Source organism: Muscardinus avellanarius (assembly GCF_963383645.1).
Source record: "Muscardinus avellanarius genome assembly, chromosome: 3".
NCBI lineage: Eukaryota > Metazoa > Chordata > Mammalia > Rodentia > Gliridae > Muscardinus > Muscardinus avellanarius.
Genome location: NC_137788.1, coordinates 152,957,253 through 152,974,243, shown reverse-complemented (window position 1 = coordinate 152,974,243; position 16,991 = coordinate 152,957,253). Strand labels below are relative to the sequence as shown.

At 45.3% G+C, this 16,991-nt stretch overlaps 1 protein-coding gene across 2 annotated transcripts in view; it reads right to left on the bottom strand.

Annotated features, from left to right (window-relative positions):
- Positions 1-16,991, bottom strand: part of ST8SIA2 (ST8 alpha-N-acetyl-neuraminide alpha-2,8-sialyltransferase 2) — a gene marked incomplete at both ends in the record, with an annotated part of 66,311 nt that overhangs the window by 19,228 nt on the left and 30,092 nt on the right. The window contains 3 exons of one of the 2 annotated variants that reach the window (XM_080692489.1): positions 2,914-3,171; positions 7,036-7,164; positions 10,477-10,539. In XM_080692489.1, coding sequence (XP_080548615.1) covers positions 2,914-3,171; positions 7,036-7,164; positions 10,477-10,539 — 450 coding nt within the window. The remainder of the gene's footprint in view (positions 1-2,913; positions 3,172-7,035; positions 7,165-10,476; positions 10,540-16,991) is intronic. The other variant, XM_080692490.1, reaches the window with a different exon arrangement.

Genomic DNA, 16,991 nt, shown 5'->3' with positions numbered 1-16,991 from the left:
GGGTCACACGCCATCCCCAGATGACGAAATCTAGCTGGCACATGCCTATAATCACAGTATTTGGGGATCTCAGACAGGAAGATTGCAGGTTTGAGGCCAACCTCAGAAACCTGAGTGAGACCCTATTTCAAAATAAAAATTAAAAAGGGCTGAGGGCATATCTTGGAAGAAGAATGCTCTTGGGTCCAATCCTCAGTACCAAACCCCTCCTCCCACAACAAGCAAACAACCACAAAACCCAGACGTTAAAATCCAGAAGGATACCATTTATCCCTGCCTTTAAATAAGGACCTTCCTTTTTGGGGAGAAAAAGTAGAATAAGCAAAAGGAAACTCATGTTGCTGAACCTCTGGGTGTGCCGGCCACTTGGCTAGTCTTCTTTTAACACGGGCCAGCTCATTTCACTACGACGCAGTCTTACTCTTATTTCACAGATGAGGAAGCAGGCTCATCATGCACATTAACTTGCCCAAAGTCTCAGAGGTAGTAAGGGAACCACCAGGATTCAAACTCAGGTGTATCTGACTTAAATGCATATTAACTATTTCCAAATGACCACCCCCTCAGTGTCCCCTCCTCCCATTCCTCCCTCCCCCAGACCTTGCTATCTCTGACTCTGGCTAAATTATGCAAGAGAATAGAATTGCCCAGGGATGCCTTCAGGAGCCCCTGTCACAGCCATGACCTACCATGAACTTTCCTGCCTGGTGACCATTTATCAGCCATGAATTTTGAGGGGGACATTTCAAATTAAAACCATAGCACGTATTTCTTCCCGATCTCCCCCAAAGGTGCCACAGTTTAGCTCTATGTGCTCTTTGTCATAGTATCCTATCAGGTCCTCCCTTGCACAAGTTCCCCACACAGAGTGTGCTAAGAGGGGTCGAGGTCCTATGTGTCTCTATCTCTGTCTCAGAGGAGAGGCCCATCAACCCCAGGCAGGTAAACTGAGTTTTAAGATTCAGATTGACCGGGACAGAGACCTCCCATCAGGCGCTTCAGAGTGTCTGTCGTCTCAACAGAGCCACGTGCACCTTGCTAGAAATCTCAGGTCCCACTCCAGCCACACAGAGCCTCTGTGCCAGGCACAGCCTCAGGCTGGAAGTATAGCAGGGGACATGGCCACTCCGCTTTGGAAGAGCTCTTCACCTGTGTGAAGGTGGAGACATAGGATCAACGACAAAGAATTAACAGTGATGTGCAACTGTCGTCGGACACCCCGGGTCATGTAGGTAACAAAGAGGTGTCTAAGCTGAGCCTGACTTTGGAAACCACACTGTTCTCTTTGTATGTCCAAAGCAAAAGAAACTGCTGACCACAGTTGGCCATCACTGGAGCAGCACCTGGTGGAGCATGAAAAACTCATTCTTAAACGCATCCCTTGTGACAAAGAAAAGAGATGTGGCGTATACGTGCTATAGGAGGTCAGACGAGCCCCCTTCAAGACTGCTCTGCAGCCCTGGAGGTGATGTGATCCCACCAGGAGGTTTTTGCCCTTCACCCACACTATTAACTCCACTGCAGTCTGCTCCTCCAGGTGTTGTTAGACAGACCTGCTACACTTCCTTTTATCTTTTCCAGTCCCCTGACCTTCAGTCTTTCTTTAACCTAGAGGGTTTGAAAAATATAGGGACTGAGCCATTGGTACAGAAAAACCTAGAGAAGTCCAACAAAACTGAAGCTGTGCTGGCTGCCAGGCTTCCCCATCCCAGGGGGCATGAAGGTGATCAGAACCATGTTCTTAGGTTCAGGGAACTCTGTGATCAGACTGTTTCCCAAAGACCTGGGACAAGGCTTTCTTTGCATCTGGACAATCTCAGTAGAAATGTGAGATGTGGTGTGTGGTTCTGCCAGGGCTAGAAGCTGTGTGGAATGAAACTTGAGGCTGTGTGTGCCCTACTTTTGACTAGAGAACAGCAAGGCCTTGTTTCTGAGTCTGTATGGCTTAAGGACCAGGTGTCAGGGCCCTGGGTGATTGTGTCCAAAGAGTCTGGTAACTGTAAAATGAGAGCTGATGTTTTAAAGAAAATGAAGGTCAGGTATAAGATCCAAGTTTCTCTGTCTCCCCAGATTTTAACAACAAGATGAAGAAGTTACCAGCAGAAAACCACACTCCAGGACACTAGAGTTTTACAAACTTGGGACAACTGGTCAACCAGAGATTCCCTTACTAATTCATATTCATTCTCATTCTCTCTCTCTCTCTCTCTCTCTCTCTCTCTCTCTCTCTCTCTCTCATAAACCTAAAGGCATTCTACCTCCAAGCTATACTCCCAGCCCTTCTGTAATTTTTGGTTTTGAAACAAGGTCTCACTAGGTTGCTGAAAATCTCGCGAATTTGCTAGACCTTGAACCTGTGACCCTTCAGCCTCCCAACTACTGGATTACAGGCATGTGCCACAGTGCCCGACCCTAGGGGGTCAGCAAACTTTTTCTGTAAAAGGGCCAGACAATACATATTTTCAGTTCTGTACTCTATATGCTTTCTGTTTTGCTTTAGGAAAAATGCTTAAACTCCACCTAATGATTCAACTGTGCATTGTGGTGAGAAAGTAGCCACTGGCAATATGAAAATGAATCAGAGTGGCTGTGTTCCAATAAAACTTTACTTACAAAAACAGGCCAAAGGCCTTAGTCAGTCTCTGTCTTTGGGATCAGCTATTTTTAAACTTGGCAGAGTGCTACAGTCACCTGGGCTCCCTGGGCTGCAGATGCCTGCCTTCCCTACCTCCTGGAGGATTTCAGTGTTTGCAGGTACAGTCAGACCTGCATCTGGTACCTCTGAGATGCAGTCATGGTAGAGAACAGGGACTAACCTCACCAACCTTTGTTTCAATCTCTCGGAAAAACTGGCAATGCCCAACCTCAGTCTGCCTGCTGCTCTGGGCCCCAGCAGCTGCTGTGGGTAGTTACCTTATGACGAAGCTGTGAGTGTCAATCTCCTGCCCACAGCCGCTGTTCAGCAGGACCCCCGAGTTGCCCACAATGGCACAAGTCCGGAAGTGCTTGTTTTTCAGGGGCGAGGTCCTGGGGAGGAGCTCATACAGGTTCTGGGACACGTTCATTGTGCTGTCTCGGTCGAAGATGTAATGAATAATGTCTCCGGGCTTCAGGGTCCCCTTGAGGACGGAAATATCCTTCTCGGCATCCAGGAACTTTAAAATTTGCTTCCTAGGGAAACCGAACATGTGTGAGAAAGCCTGTAGGTTGTGGGTGCTCTCTGCCAGTCCAGCTTTTCCTGTGGGGTCCCATGCCACCACGCCAGGCTGATGCCAACCCAGCATGATGCCAAAGCCCTCCGGAATGGGTTTCAGGCCTAATAGAAGGCCCTAGAACAAAGGGGGTCTCACAGAGGGTGGCTGGCTGAGGTTTGTCAGGTTTTAGCACTGAAAGGCCCTTGTCCCAGAAAACCTTTCAGCCTCAGGCAAACACAGACACTGGGTCCCCGCACCATGTCCCTCCTCTAAGAGAGATTCAGTGCTTCCATCAGACGGGGAGTCCCAAACTAGGGATGGCAAGCCATGACAACCCAAGCCCTATTCCTCCCTAAATGGCTTCTTGGGGTGTGGGGGCCCCATGAGAGGTGTGGCCACTGCCACCTCTGAGGCATTGAGGGTGGCCTGCCACCTGTGGCTGGCTCCTTCTGGGAGCTGTGTCACCCCGGTTTCTGTCTAGCATGGGGTTTGTGAATCTCAGCACCTCCCCAGTCTGCAGAAAAGGACTTCTTTGTGTGTTTCAGAACAAAGGTGATCAAAGGACAGCTCTCTAGGCTCTAGGGGACTTTGGTTTGGAGGGCAGGTTCTGGAACCATCTAGAAAAGCACTGAGAAGGGATGGAGTGGATCAGGAAAAGAGTAGATGACTTCATGAACTAAATCACTTGAGGACTTTCACCCAAAGAACACAGTCCACTCCCAGAAATCCGAGCCTCTCAGCTGGGGATTCTGGCTAAATTATCCCTCAAACCTTTCAGACTGATTCGAATCATAAAGAGAAAAGAATTGGCTACTCAGATCAATGGCAAAAAACTTTCATTTGCTGTAGTGTCTGTCTGCACATACTGGGATGCAAGTTTTTCTTTCCACGTTACCCCGAGGGCATGGCACCTCTATGTGCTGTGCAGATGCGAGGGTCTGCAGGGTGGCTGCCCCATGCTATAGATGGCAATGATGATGCTCAGGAACCTGCTAGATCTGAGATGTGCACAGCCCGTGGTACCTCCCAGGAAGCTGCACCTCCAATCAGCTGGGAACGATGAAAAACTGAGGAACTTTGGCTTACAACTGAGTGATCCTGACTCCAAAAGGGCTCACGTCAGGTGACCTTGACATGTGTCCAAGTTCTCGAGGTTCTGACAGACATAGCTAAGGGACTCCTAGAATACTTGGCAGGGCATGGCTCTCTCCATCCACCCATCTTTCCATAGCTGTGATCTGAATCTCCTACTATCGTGATCACTTTGCTAAGTAATTTGTTCCTTTTGATGAAACACAGAGGTGTTATTTACTCTGCTTTGCCAAGGATTCTACAACTCGGCACATTAATATAGTTTGAAAATTTCCACAGACCTTGCAATTACATACCCCAAAGTATTTAAAAGCAAAGAGAGCCCTCAGAAAGCCCACAAATAAATACCTCTGTGAGGAAATTAATTCCTGACTAATTATGAGAAATTACTATCAATTATTAAATATCATTCCAAATCACTTGCGGAATCTTTTATGGTGAATAATTTTGGTGATTAATTGAATGGAGTAGAGCGAAATTCTTTTTCCCTCTGGATGAAAGCACATTTTTCTTGGCTACAGGAACTGCATGTTGGCAGGTTCCTTGTGGAGACAACTGTGTGGTCATCTTCAAAAGCAGTGTGCGTGCGTGTGCGTGCGTGTGTGTGTGTGTGTGTGTGTGTGTGTGTGTGTGTGTCTACCCAATGGCAAAAGAAAGGGTCAGAAGAAACTGCGGCTGGGCTTGGGCTGGCAGGAGAATATCAATACCACTCACAGGTTACATAGTGGAATACATGGTGACCATTCAGAATACATGTCCACCTCCTCACCCCTGGAACCTGGGGATGTGACCTTTATTTGGAAACAACATCTTTGCAGATGTAATTAAATTAAGACTCTGGAGCTGAGATCATCCTGGATTACTTGAGTGGGCTCTAAATCCAATGACAGTGCCCTTGTGTGAGACAGAAGAGAGGAAGGGATTAGAGTGACCCAGTCATAGGATACCCCTAGAGCCTGGGAGAGGCAAAAGGAAAGATTCTCTCCCAGCGTCTCTGGAGGGAGAATATTTTCTGTTGTTTTAAGCCATTGGTGGTGCTCTGTTATGACAGCTAAAGGGGCCTAGTGCTTGCCGGGCGTGGTGGCGAACGCTTGAAATCCCCACGCTTGGGAGGTGGAGACAGGAGGATCGTGCTGGTTTGAAGCCAGCCTTGCTGGCTTAAGAGACCCTGTTTTCAAATAAAAATATAAAATAGGTCTGGGAGTGTAGCCCAGAAGTAGAAGGATTTCCAGGAACACCAGTCCCACACACACACACACACACACACACACACACACACACACACAAAACAAACAAACAAACAAACAAATAAAATAAAGGGACCTAGTGTGGTGGTCTCACTGACTTTAAGAGCCCTGGCCACAGGGGGCAGCAGTCCAGGCAGCATGACAAGGCTGGAGGACCCACTATGCGGCCTCCAAGAGACAGGCTAAGTTGAAGGTGGAGGGTGACAGTGGTGAAGCCCAGGGATATCTCCTTAAAATTGTTTCTCAGCTACCGGATCCCTTGATTTCATAGCGCTCTAATACCCTCATGTCCCCGAACCAGGCCTCAGGAGCCAGGGAGGAGGGCCACTTCCATGTTGGCAGGGAGCCTTTCTGAGGGGCAGCGGTCTGTCTGTGTGGCACTGCTGGTGGCTGCTCTCTTCTCCTTCCCCATCTGATGACATGGACAGTCATCGAGGCCTCCTGTAGCTGGCCGAGGCTGTCCCCCAAACTCCTCCCATCTCCCCGTCTCCACCTCCTGCTTGGTGTTCCTGTGGCACTGGGCACATACACCAGACTAGACTCTGCATGTGGGCCATGTTTGGCACACCTGGCAAACTCCTGGCTGTCTTTCTAAAGCCATTGATCTAGACCAGTCTTTCCTGCAGCTGGTACTTTAGTGTCCTTTAGCCCCTTATAAAATAACTGACCCTCTCTGCAGTACAACCTCTTTATTTCTGCTTACTTGTAAGTCCCACTATCCCGGAACATGTATTTCGTAGGTGTTGTCCTGCCTTTGCTTAGAGTTGTGTTTCTCTGCCTAACATGCCTGCCTTGTATCAGCACCCCAGGCCTGCAGCACGAGGCCTGGAAATGAATAGTTGGCTTAGATTGACCAACATCTGCCAGTTCGAAGCTAAGCATGCAACGGCTGAAGTTAGAATTCCTTCTCTACTTTTTCCCATTCCTGTCACCACAGGACAACAACTGAACACATTCTGCTGCAAAGGTCAGAATCAGAGCTGCTCTCTGGCTAAACAGACCTCTCTCTTTGGGGTCAGATGTCAACGTCAGCTCCTGGGTCTCTCAGCTATGGTTCCTTTATTTCCATGTTGTGGAAGAGGGGCCTCCTTTCAAGCTGTGAGGACTGTGGGAAAATCGAGCTCTCCATGGACCAACTTCCCGGAGGACTGTCTCAGAATGGAGATGTGGATACCAGGAGTCCTGAGAGGGAGTGAGTCCTTAGGCCAGGGAAGGAGAAGCCACATGAAGCCCTCTATGCCTTCACCTGAGCCTCACTTCTCCTGGCCCAGGGACCTTCACAAGGAGCCCCTGCCACCTGCCTGCCCAGTGGCTGAATACACCTGCCAGGCTACGGGGCTTGCCTCGGTTTCTATTTCTGATTGATGGCTTACAGATAAAACCTGCTGTGGCAAACACTTGATTTCTATCCTTGCTTCTTTAGATGATGGAGAACAACAATTTGTTGGCTTGAGCCGAAGAAGGCTAAGTCTGCCCGTTGGTCTCGAGGTGACCACCAGTACCTGATCCTCAGAGAGAGCGTCTGGTTGTGTCTCCATTTGGACGACGCTGGCTGGATGTTGTGCTTAATACTTTCATTACTTCTGTCAACAACAGTTGGAGATGAGGAGCCATTTATTACAACTTCAGCTCTGGAAAGGGGGGGTGAAGGTAGACATGATCTGTTAGCATGCCAAATGACAAGTCTAATAGTTTTGTTTTTGCACAGGCTTGAACATAAACTTCAGAAGAGCAAAATTGCAGTTATTACCTGAGAAGTGAAGGAAGTCTATTTATCTTCTAGAAGGCACACACTCTCTCCCTCAGGTATAACCCACATACACTCTTGGAGACAGGAAGGGGGGTGATAATACTATTTCCTCCTCCTCCTCCTCCTCCTCCTCCTCCTCCTTCCCCTCCTCCTCCTCCTCCTCCTCCTCCTTCCCCTCCTCCTCCTCCTCTTCCTCTTCCTCCTCCTCCTTCCCCTCCTCCTCCTCCTCTTCCTCTTCCTCCTCCTCCTCCTTCCCCTTCTCCACCTCCTCCTCCTCCTCCTCCTCCTCCTTCCCCTCCTCCTCTTCCTCCTCTTCCTCCTCCTCCTCCTTCCCCTCCTCCTCTTCCTCCTCTTCCTCCTCCTCCTCCTCCTCCTTCCCCTCCTCCTCCTCTTCCTCCTCCTCCTTCCCCTCCTCCTCTTCCCCTCCTCCTTCCCCTCCTCCTCTTCCTCCTCCTCCTCCTCCTTCCCCTCCTCCTCCTCTTCCTCCTCCTCCTTCCCCTCCTCCTTCTCCCCTCCTCCTCTTCCTCCTCCTCCTCCTCCTCCCCCTCCTCCTCCTCCTCCTCCTCCTTACCCTCCTCCTCCCCCTCCTCCTCCCCCTCCTCCTCCCCCTCCTTCCCCTCCTCCTTCTCCTCTTCCTCCTCCTCCTCCTCCTCCCCCTCCTCCTCCTCCTCCTTCCCCTCCTCCTTCTCCTCTTCCTCCTCCTCCTCCTCCTCCTTCCCCTCCTCCTCTCCCTCCTCCTCCTCCTCCTCCTCCCCCTCCTCCTCCTCCTCCTCCTCCTCCTCCTCCTCCTCCTCCTCCTCCTTCTCCTTTTCCTCCTGTTCCTTCTCCTTCAATGTTACCTCCCAGTGAAACCTGGCAGTTATACCAGACTAGTTTCCTACTTAAGCTATTGATAAGAGTTTGGTTCCCACAAGAAGCAGTTCTACTGGAAGCAAGCTATCCTACAATGGCTCGCAAACACAATAAAGAGAAAACAAAATCTCACAGCCGGACAATGTTTTTGTAGCCTGTGGCCTCCCCCTCCTGGCCCACATTCCCACTGTTTTCTTGTTGACACAGAGAAACATCTTCCCAGGACAGAGTTATCTGTGCTGTCTCTTACTCCCTCTCTCCTACTAGATGGCAAGTTGGGGAATGTTCCTTACTCAATCCTGTATCTGTTAATAGTCTAACATAGCAGTTTCTCAGTAAATAAATGTTTACTGAAGCTGGCTTTGAAATTGATCCTGGGGAAGACTGGAGTGGAGGAAGGACCTGGCTGCCTTTGCATACTCAGAATAGATCGCGGTTCTGGGTATAAACATCCCTCCACCTGACTCGGTAACACCAGGCATTAGAGGACTCACTTGAATTCAGAGGCTTGAAATCTATGCTAGTAGGTTTCTAAGAAACTAGGCTACAATTATATCTTTAAAGGCAGTGTGAGAGCCAGGCTGCCTTCTGCCGGATGCACGCAGATACATGTAGGTCACATCTCAAGTTCTTTTTGTCTGCACTGACAGCAGATTCTCCCAGTTAGAATGATAAGTGGAGTTGCGATGCCAGATTCTGGAGCTTTAAAGAGTTCAAACCGAACATCTCTGTCCTTTGCATTCATCTTGGAACAGCCAAGTTAAAAAAGATGAAATCCGATTAGCAGTCTCAAAACCCAATGCTCACTGTTGCTTATTGTAGGCAGAGAAGAAATTCGTTTAGGGGTGCACATTGTGACCCGCCCCGCACCCAACTCACCCACCTCTATTTATCAATATTTCTGACTCCTCTGGCTTCTTCTATTGTCTTGGGTTCAAATATATGTAACTTTGCAGAGGAGAGACAATGAAGGGTTTTGAATAAGGCAGATGGACTTCCCCTAGTGTACAGTGTCACAGGAACCTAGAAGAGGAAATGGAGAACCTGACCCTTTGAGATTTCTTCTGTTTTATGAAAGGAAGCAGAGGTTATAATAGAAAGATTTCATAAGCCATGTGACGTGGGGTAAGCTACCTCACCTCTCTGAGCCACAGTTTCCCTATTTGTAGAAAGAGGAAAATCCTAGCATTCTAGAGGGACCACTGATGTTTCTGGCATGTACCACTGGCTGCCACTATGTGGGGACCCAGGAAGAGTCAGTATGGCTATATCCCTTTGAACTGCTTCAGATAGGAGCAGTGATCTGGGGCCAGGGCTCAGCTCTTGCACCCCAAGACCCCAAGCTTCACTGCAACTTGAATGAGTAGGTATACATGGTGTGAATGCTGCAATATATGTGACGAGGAGTTGTCTTCCCAAACCTTTAATTGATGTATTCATCGGTAACTGGTGGCTGGGGTCCAGCATCTCATGGCTTTAGGTGTGTGATGCTCTCTGGAAACTAGGGCTAATTGCAGGGTCCCAGGCTTGCTTGGCAAAGAAGCACCTGCAGAGGTATGCTGTATGGAGGCTTGCAGAAGACACCTGCCTGGATACCTCCAGAAGGGGTTTACAGACTTCTGAACACAGGTGATGAAAGTAGAAAAGTCACCTCGGGCTGATATAGGGCATTTGTCCTGGGCAGAGAATGGGTCTTAGAAGCACGGTGCAGCCATAGCCAGTGGCAAGCCTCGGTGTGACTTGCAAAGCATTTAAACACTCCCAGCATCAATCTGATCAATCTGTCTGCTAGCCAATGTCTGTCCCGAGACTTCCAGTCTAGCATCATCCTGTCAGATAAGGGAGTAGGAATGTTCTTGCAGCATGCAGAATGCACATTCAGTGATCAGAGTTAACAGTACTGAGTGGGCTCCCTACATATTTTAAGAGATCTCAGCAAAGTTTGTGAATACTGAATTTCCATTGTCATCTCCTGGACCAGCCATCTATCACAATGAAATTGACTCAAAGTCCTGGCTCCCTGCAGGGTCTCCACCGCTCAGCAAAAAGCCAAGTTACAAGTAAGTTCATTGGTGGCCCAAGCTCTACAAAGTGGGTGGGCTCTTTTCCAGAAACTCTTATCCATCTACACTTTCCAACTCTGTAGCCTCTAGACTTCGGACTGTTTTATGTGATCTTTCATTGACAGCTCCCCCCAGAAGTGATTAGGGAAATGTAAAAGCAAAGTGAAATGAAACAGATCTTTTGCTAAGTAAGAAGGGCACCATCCAGCAAAGAGGAGAAACAGATTAATAGCTGCCTTACAGCAAAAACAAATGAACACAAAATCTAATTTACAAACCTATTAGATTTGCTATGTAAGCTGTTCACAGCTGATCTGATTGTACCTCTGCCTCCAGAATTCCTGCAAGACAAAGGAAATGCATTATTTATAAACCCAGCTCTTCTTTGCAAAGCCCTCTTCAATCACCAGTAGACCCCGTGACTCACCTGGAGGACTACAGAGGAAGGATAAGATCTTACTCTGGACTCTCCAGAAAAGGAAACAAACATTTTGGTTCCAGCCATAGCCCAAGTATTTTGCAGGGAATTGGGCTTCCTAGGCACAGCCCTGCTTCTCACATGAACACTTTTAATTAGTACCAAGATTCCCCTTGAGGCTCCCGTTTGGGTCTGGAAATAAACCCCCTTGGGATTAGTCTCCCCTGGTTAATTCCACTTGGTAGCATGGCTCAGCAATTGCCTTAGCATGATTTTGCATCTCCTCTAGGGCCATTATTTAGCATGTTTCATCACCTGGTCTAGCGTGACCCAGTACCTGCTCTAGCATGATTCAGCACTAGCTCTAGCATGACCCAGTGTGTTTTCACCTGACTCAGTATGACTCAGCATCTGCTCACTATCTTCTCTTGCTTTCATTCATACTTGGTAAGAATATGTTGCCCATTATAGTTTCTTCAAATGTGAGATACAAGAAGTTCAACAGCGGTAGCAAGATTAGCTCAACAGCGTCTCTAGCCAAATGTGATAACAGTTTGCTTTTTCGTGTCAGGATAAATAATGTTAATGGTGTCACTTTGCAGGCAGGAGGAAGCTGGTGGGTAATGGGTCCTTTATTCCTTCCTTTGGAGGGTAAGCTTTTGGAGTAAAGATGTTCTACCACCCTTTCTAGTCCCACTTTCTATTCAGTTTTGCTAAGTTGCATTGTCTGGTCACAAGGTTTCATCCTGCTTTTCTGTCACAGGGGCTGGGGGATGGATGAATAGAGGTACCCCTGCTACCCCACTTTGTGTCCTATGTATGTTTTAGAAAAGCTGCATATAAGACTAATTCGCTTTAATAATTAAAAGCAAAGTTCCTCACTGATTTAGAGGATGTGTGTTTTGTGGAAGTACTTTGTACTTTTCTCATGTGTTTAAGTTCTGTTGAGCTTTTCAGTCAAGGTGTTGGTACACTCTAAAGAGACAATTAGAATCTCTGGAAAGCCATGCATTTGATGGAACACTGTGATTAAATGAGAATTCCTTGGGGGAAAGTTAAGACCTATCTATCTACGCTGGTTTTAAGTCTGGATTTGTCTATCTGCTTTCCCCATTATTAATGTGTGTGTATATATATATATACATGTTTGTCATATTGTGTCAATATATACATTTATTCTGATATATTGAAATATCTTTTCATTATTATTTGACAGCAGCCAGTACTCTCCCATTTCACAGCCAGATGACTGGACAATAGGAAGAGTGTTAGGACTTACCCAGTGTCTCATCCCAGGTCCCAATTTTTATCTCTTCAATTTAGTTCTTAATGATACAGAGTACTACAGCTCTTCTTATTTGAATTTAATGTCTAGCATTTACTTTTTGTCCTTCTTCATTTTCCCCTGGGGAGGTAGAGTTCTCGTTCTTTAAATATGGAGTCTGAGACTGTCCAGCCAGCTCTGGTCCTGTAACTGTAGTTGACTGGGCCTGAGGACTCTGCTGGTGTCCTGCTCCCCACATCCTGTCCTTCTGTCTCCCACCTGGACCCAGCCCTCGGGATCAGCCCTGCTTGTGTGAAGGGGCGACCTGCTGGGCCATGTACCCAAGCCAGGCACAGCAACTAAAATCACAGTGATAGTCAAATCTAATAAATGGTTAATGAAACAACAGAGATTGCCCATAAATGCTCCAGCTAAGAATTGATGTATTATTTTTAAAACAGTTGTCAAAGATGGGCTTACTAACTGGTTAGAAGTAGTCGGTTAACAATTTTAGGTGAGAGGGGAGTTAATCAGTTGGATGTCCTATTCTGAACAGCAAAATAAGCTTCAAATGGATTTAGCCAGAGCTTTTTAAACTTTAGTGATTTTCACACCTCAATCACCAGTTTTCCAGACCTATCACCCACATATATCATTATCTACTTAAAATTTAAAATAAACTCATCTTTAAACATTTGCCCTAATCCTAAAAAATATTGTCCAGAAAACACAGGTTTGACATCATAGATACTTATTCATTTTAAAAAAATCTATAAAACCAGGCCGGGCGTGGCGGCGCACGCTTGTAATCCCCGTGCTTGGGAGGCTGAGACAGGAGGATCGCGCAGGTTCGAAGCCAGCCGCGCTGGCGTAAGAGACCCTGTTTCAAAAATAAAAAATAGGTCTGGGAGTGTAGCCCAGAGGTAGAAGGACTTCAAGGAACCCCAGTACCACCAAAAAAATCTATAAAACCATTAATACAAAAATATTTACTATAGAAATAAAAAAGCATCTACATTATCAAAAGAACCAGAGCCTCTGCAAGGAACTGCATTAAATAACTAAATATTTAAAGAAGGGAAATCATAAGAAATTCATTAAAAAAGGAAGAGAATATTTATCAAACCTTTGATAAGGGCTGAGGAGTGCATGCAAAGAACTTTTTAAATTCATAAAGATACGAAGAAAAAATTGTAGAGCATATAGACAAATTTGACTTCATAAAAATCTCAGACTGCTTGAAAGCAAATCTCAACACACCCATATTGGTGTCTTTTATCAAGTCTACAAGGGCTTTGGGTGAAGATAGCACTGCACCTACTTTAATTTTTTAAATAATTCGATAAAGATTTATGGGGTAATATTATGTTTGGGGGTCTGGCAAAGCTGGACATAGAGTTCTTGTCCTCATGGAGAAGAGCTTAAGGGATAGGACAAGGATTCATTCTTCTCTTTGAGTCTTCTATTCTCCACTGACTTCATTAAGGTATAACTGACAAATAGAAATCACATATCAGTCAGCCCTCAGTGTCTGTGGGTTCTGCGTCTGCGGATTCAACCATCTTGGGATCAAAATCAGTTTTGAAATTGCATCTGTACTGAACATAAACATACTTTTTCTTTTTCCCTAAACAATAGAATAAAGCTATATGAATAGAGTAGCTATTAATAAAGTATTTACATTGTATTAGGTATCACAAGTGAGATGGTCTAAGGTACATGGGAGGATGTGTGTAGGTTATATGCAATACTGCACCATATTATATCAAGGACTCTTAGCATCCATGGAAATCGGTATCTGCAGGGGTGCTGGTGGGCTGTCCTGCAGTCAATTACCTACAAATACTAAGGACTGACTGTCTTTATGATGTACAAGGTGATGTTTTGATACATGCATATTGTGAAATAATTAAATTAAGTGAATTAACATGTCCATCACTTCACATAGTGTATGTGTGTGTGTGTGTGTGTGTGTGTGTGTGTGTGTGTGTGTGTGAACACTGAAGATCCACCTGACAGCTATTTTCAAGTGTCCATTACAGTATTATTAACTGTTATCGCCAGGCCGTACAGTACATCACCAAACATATCCATGCTATCTAACTGAGACTTTGTACGCCTGAACCACTGTCTTCCCTCACTGTCCCACTCCTGACAGCAGCTTCAGGAAGGACCAAACCCCCTGCAAATGACAGGCCCCCAGTCTTTCACTTTTCTTGACTGAGGCCAGGTCCCAGGGTACATCACAAGGCCTGTTCACTTGGGTACCCCAAATTCCTTAGATTTTAGGTACCATAACTTTCTATATTTTTATGCTCTATATTTTTATATTCTTTATTTTCTAACTCAGCGTTTTCCAACCTCATCTCTATTGACATGTGGGTGGAGATGTTGTCTTATTGGTGGGGTTGGGGATGGACAGCCATCTGTGTAATGTAGCTATTCTTTGTGCTTTGAAGAACTCTTGCCCTTTATAGTCTACGCTTCTCCTCTTACAGCTAAAAGGAGACCAAGGCCTGGCCTTGTATCTTAGTTTTTAGCATCTTTGTTGCTCCTTTTACTATAGTGTAAGCCCCTCGAGGGTGGGTATTACCCATGTATTTTATTTTCAAGAGTTCTGATGCTTTGACATCCAGGGCCTAGCTGATCCTGGAGGGACCTCCCAGGTCTAACCAATTCCTAGAGATAGTAAAGAACTTTCCTGGACGTGTTCCCGTCTAGCCAAGAGGACCCATACCCCACCTCCTCATTTATGGGGCTTTCACTCAGGGACCGTAGGCCCCTGATCCAGTCACTCCAGCACCAGACACCAGATGACTGAGGGGCAGCCCCCAAGCCCCACAACCCACAGACACGATTAAAGCCAGCTAAATCTCAGCCTGCTCCCCCGGCCTTGCCAGTTTTTGCCTCTGGAAATGTCAGGAAAGCTCCTGTCCATTTCCCTCTCCCTCTGCCTTTTGACCTGGCCCAGTTTTCCCTGTGTAGCTCCCAGAACTTGCTGTGCTATCCCCTCCAGGGATCAGAGAGTATAACAATCCATTTTAAGATGCCTAAATGATAGTGAAACTTGTATTAAAACAGGTGGGACTCCGCTTGTTCATTTTCTTAGACTTCACAGTGCCTTGTCTACCTGGAATTCAGTCAATCAAGTCAAACTTCAACATTAGATGACACTTGTCTTCAAAGTCTTTTCTAAAGTCTGTGTCCCTTTTTCAGTATATTGATTGTGTCCATACTATTATCCATAGGACAGGGAAGACATCGTTAGACACCAAGGGTTGTGTACATGTATATTTGTATTACTTTGAATCTCATTATGATGTAATTATATGCTATGGTGTATAATTACATTACACTAATAAAATATTTCACATATTATAAGTACTGTATATAATATTTATATCTTTCCATATCCATATCTATATATAGAGACTACAGATATTTGGCTATAGAATGAATCACATGAATTGACAAGGGATGTGTTTTCTTCTAATTAAAATTTGTCTGATATGTTGGAGTGTTGAACCTATGTCTTCCTCTAATAGCTTCACAGTCTCTGGTCTGATTTCCAGGTCTTTGATCCATCTTGAGTTGATTCCTGTGCACGGTAAGAGGTAAGGATTTAGTTCCATCTTTCTACAAACAGATAGCCAGTTCTCCCAGCGCCATTTGTTGAAAAGACTGTCTTTTCTCCAGCATAGGAATTTGGCCCCTTTGTCAAAGATCAATTGACTATAAGTGTGTGGTTTTGTTTCCGTATCTTCCATTCTGTTCCATTGTCTGTGTGCCTGTTATTGTGCCAATATCATGCTAAAGGCACAGGTAGTAACTACCTCAACAAGACCTCCAAAGGACAGGAAATTAAAACAAGAATTAACAAGTATGATGCCATCAAACTAAAAAGTTTCTGCTCATCAAAGGAAACCATCAAGAATCTAAAGAGAAAGTTGACAGAATGGGAGAAGATCTTTACCAGCTACCACAATGATAGAGGACTAATATCCAGAATATACAAAGAGCTCAAAAGACTCTATACTAGAAAAACAAACAACCCAATTAAGAAATGGGCAACTGAATTAAATAGATACTTCACAAAAGAAGATATACAAATGTCTATTAGATTCATGAAAAAATGTTCAAATCATTAGCCATCAGGGAGATGCAAATCAAAACTACACTGAGATTTCATCTAACCCCAATTAGAGTAGGAAGCATAAAAAAGTCAAATAACAAATGGTGGTGAGGATGTGGGGAAATGGGAACTCTTACATTTTTGGTGGGAGTTCAGCTGCTATGGAGATCAGTGTGGAGATTCCTTAGAAAACTGGGAATGGATCCACCATATGATCCAGCTCTACCACTCCTGAGTATCTTTCCAAAGGGGTTGAAATCAGAGAACTACAGTAACATATACATACCTATGTTCATAGCAGCACAATTCGCAATAGCCGAAATACAGAACCAACTTAGGTCTCCATCAACAGATGAATGAATTGCAAAATTATGGGAAATATACACAATGCAATTCTACTCAGCAATAAAGAAGAACAAAATAATATTTGTCATTTACAAGGAGATGGAAAGACTTAGAGAACATTATGTTAAGTGAGATTAGCCAAGCACAGAAAGAGAAGGGACATATGTTTTCTCTAATATTCTCAATATAGGGAGTATTAGGGATACCAGAGGGACTCCAGATAATGAAGGGGAAACCTTAGCAAAGCCAGAAAGGAGGGGTAGGGGAGGAAGAAGGCTGAGGTTAATTAATGGAAAAACTACATTTGCATGTTTATACATGTGAATATAACATCGCTAACCTGGACACTCAGTATTGGGAGGGAGGGAAAAAGGGGAAGTGGGGCGGGTTGGAAGGACACCAAGTAGTGTGTGAATATATGCTACTGTCAACATGATTCACAACATGATGTGAGACTCTAGTGCATCAATAAAACAAAATTAAAAAAAATAAAATTAGCCTCAAATATTATTAAAATAAGCTGATACCTGCTTGGTTGAGTGAAAGAAGATGATCAGGTAAGAGAAATTTGCTAAAGATAATTCACAAACTGCTGAAACCATGGGCACATAGATGCTTAGATCATCCAGAAAAT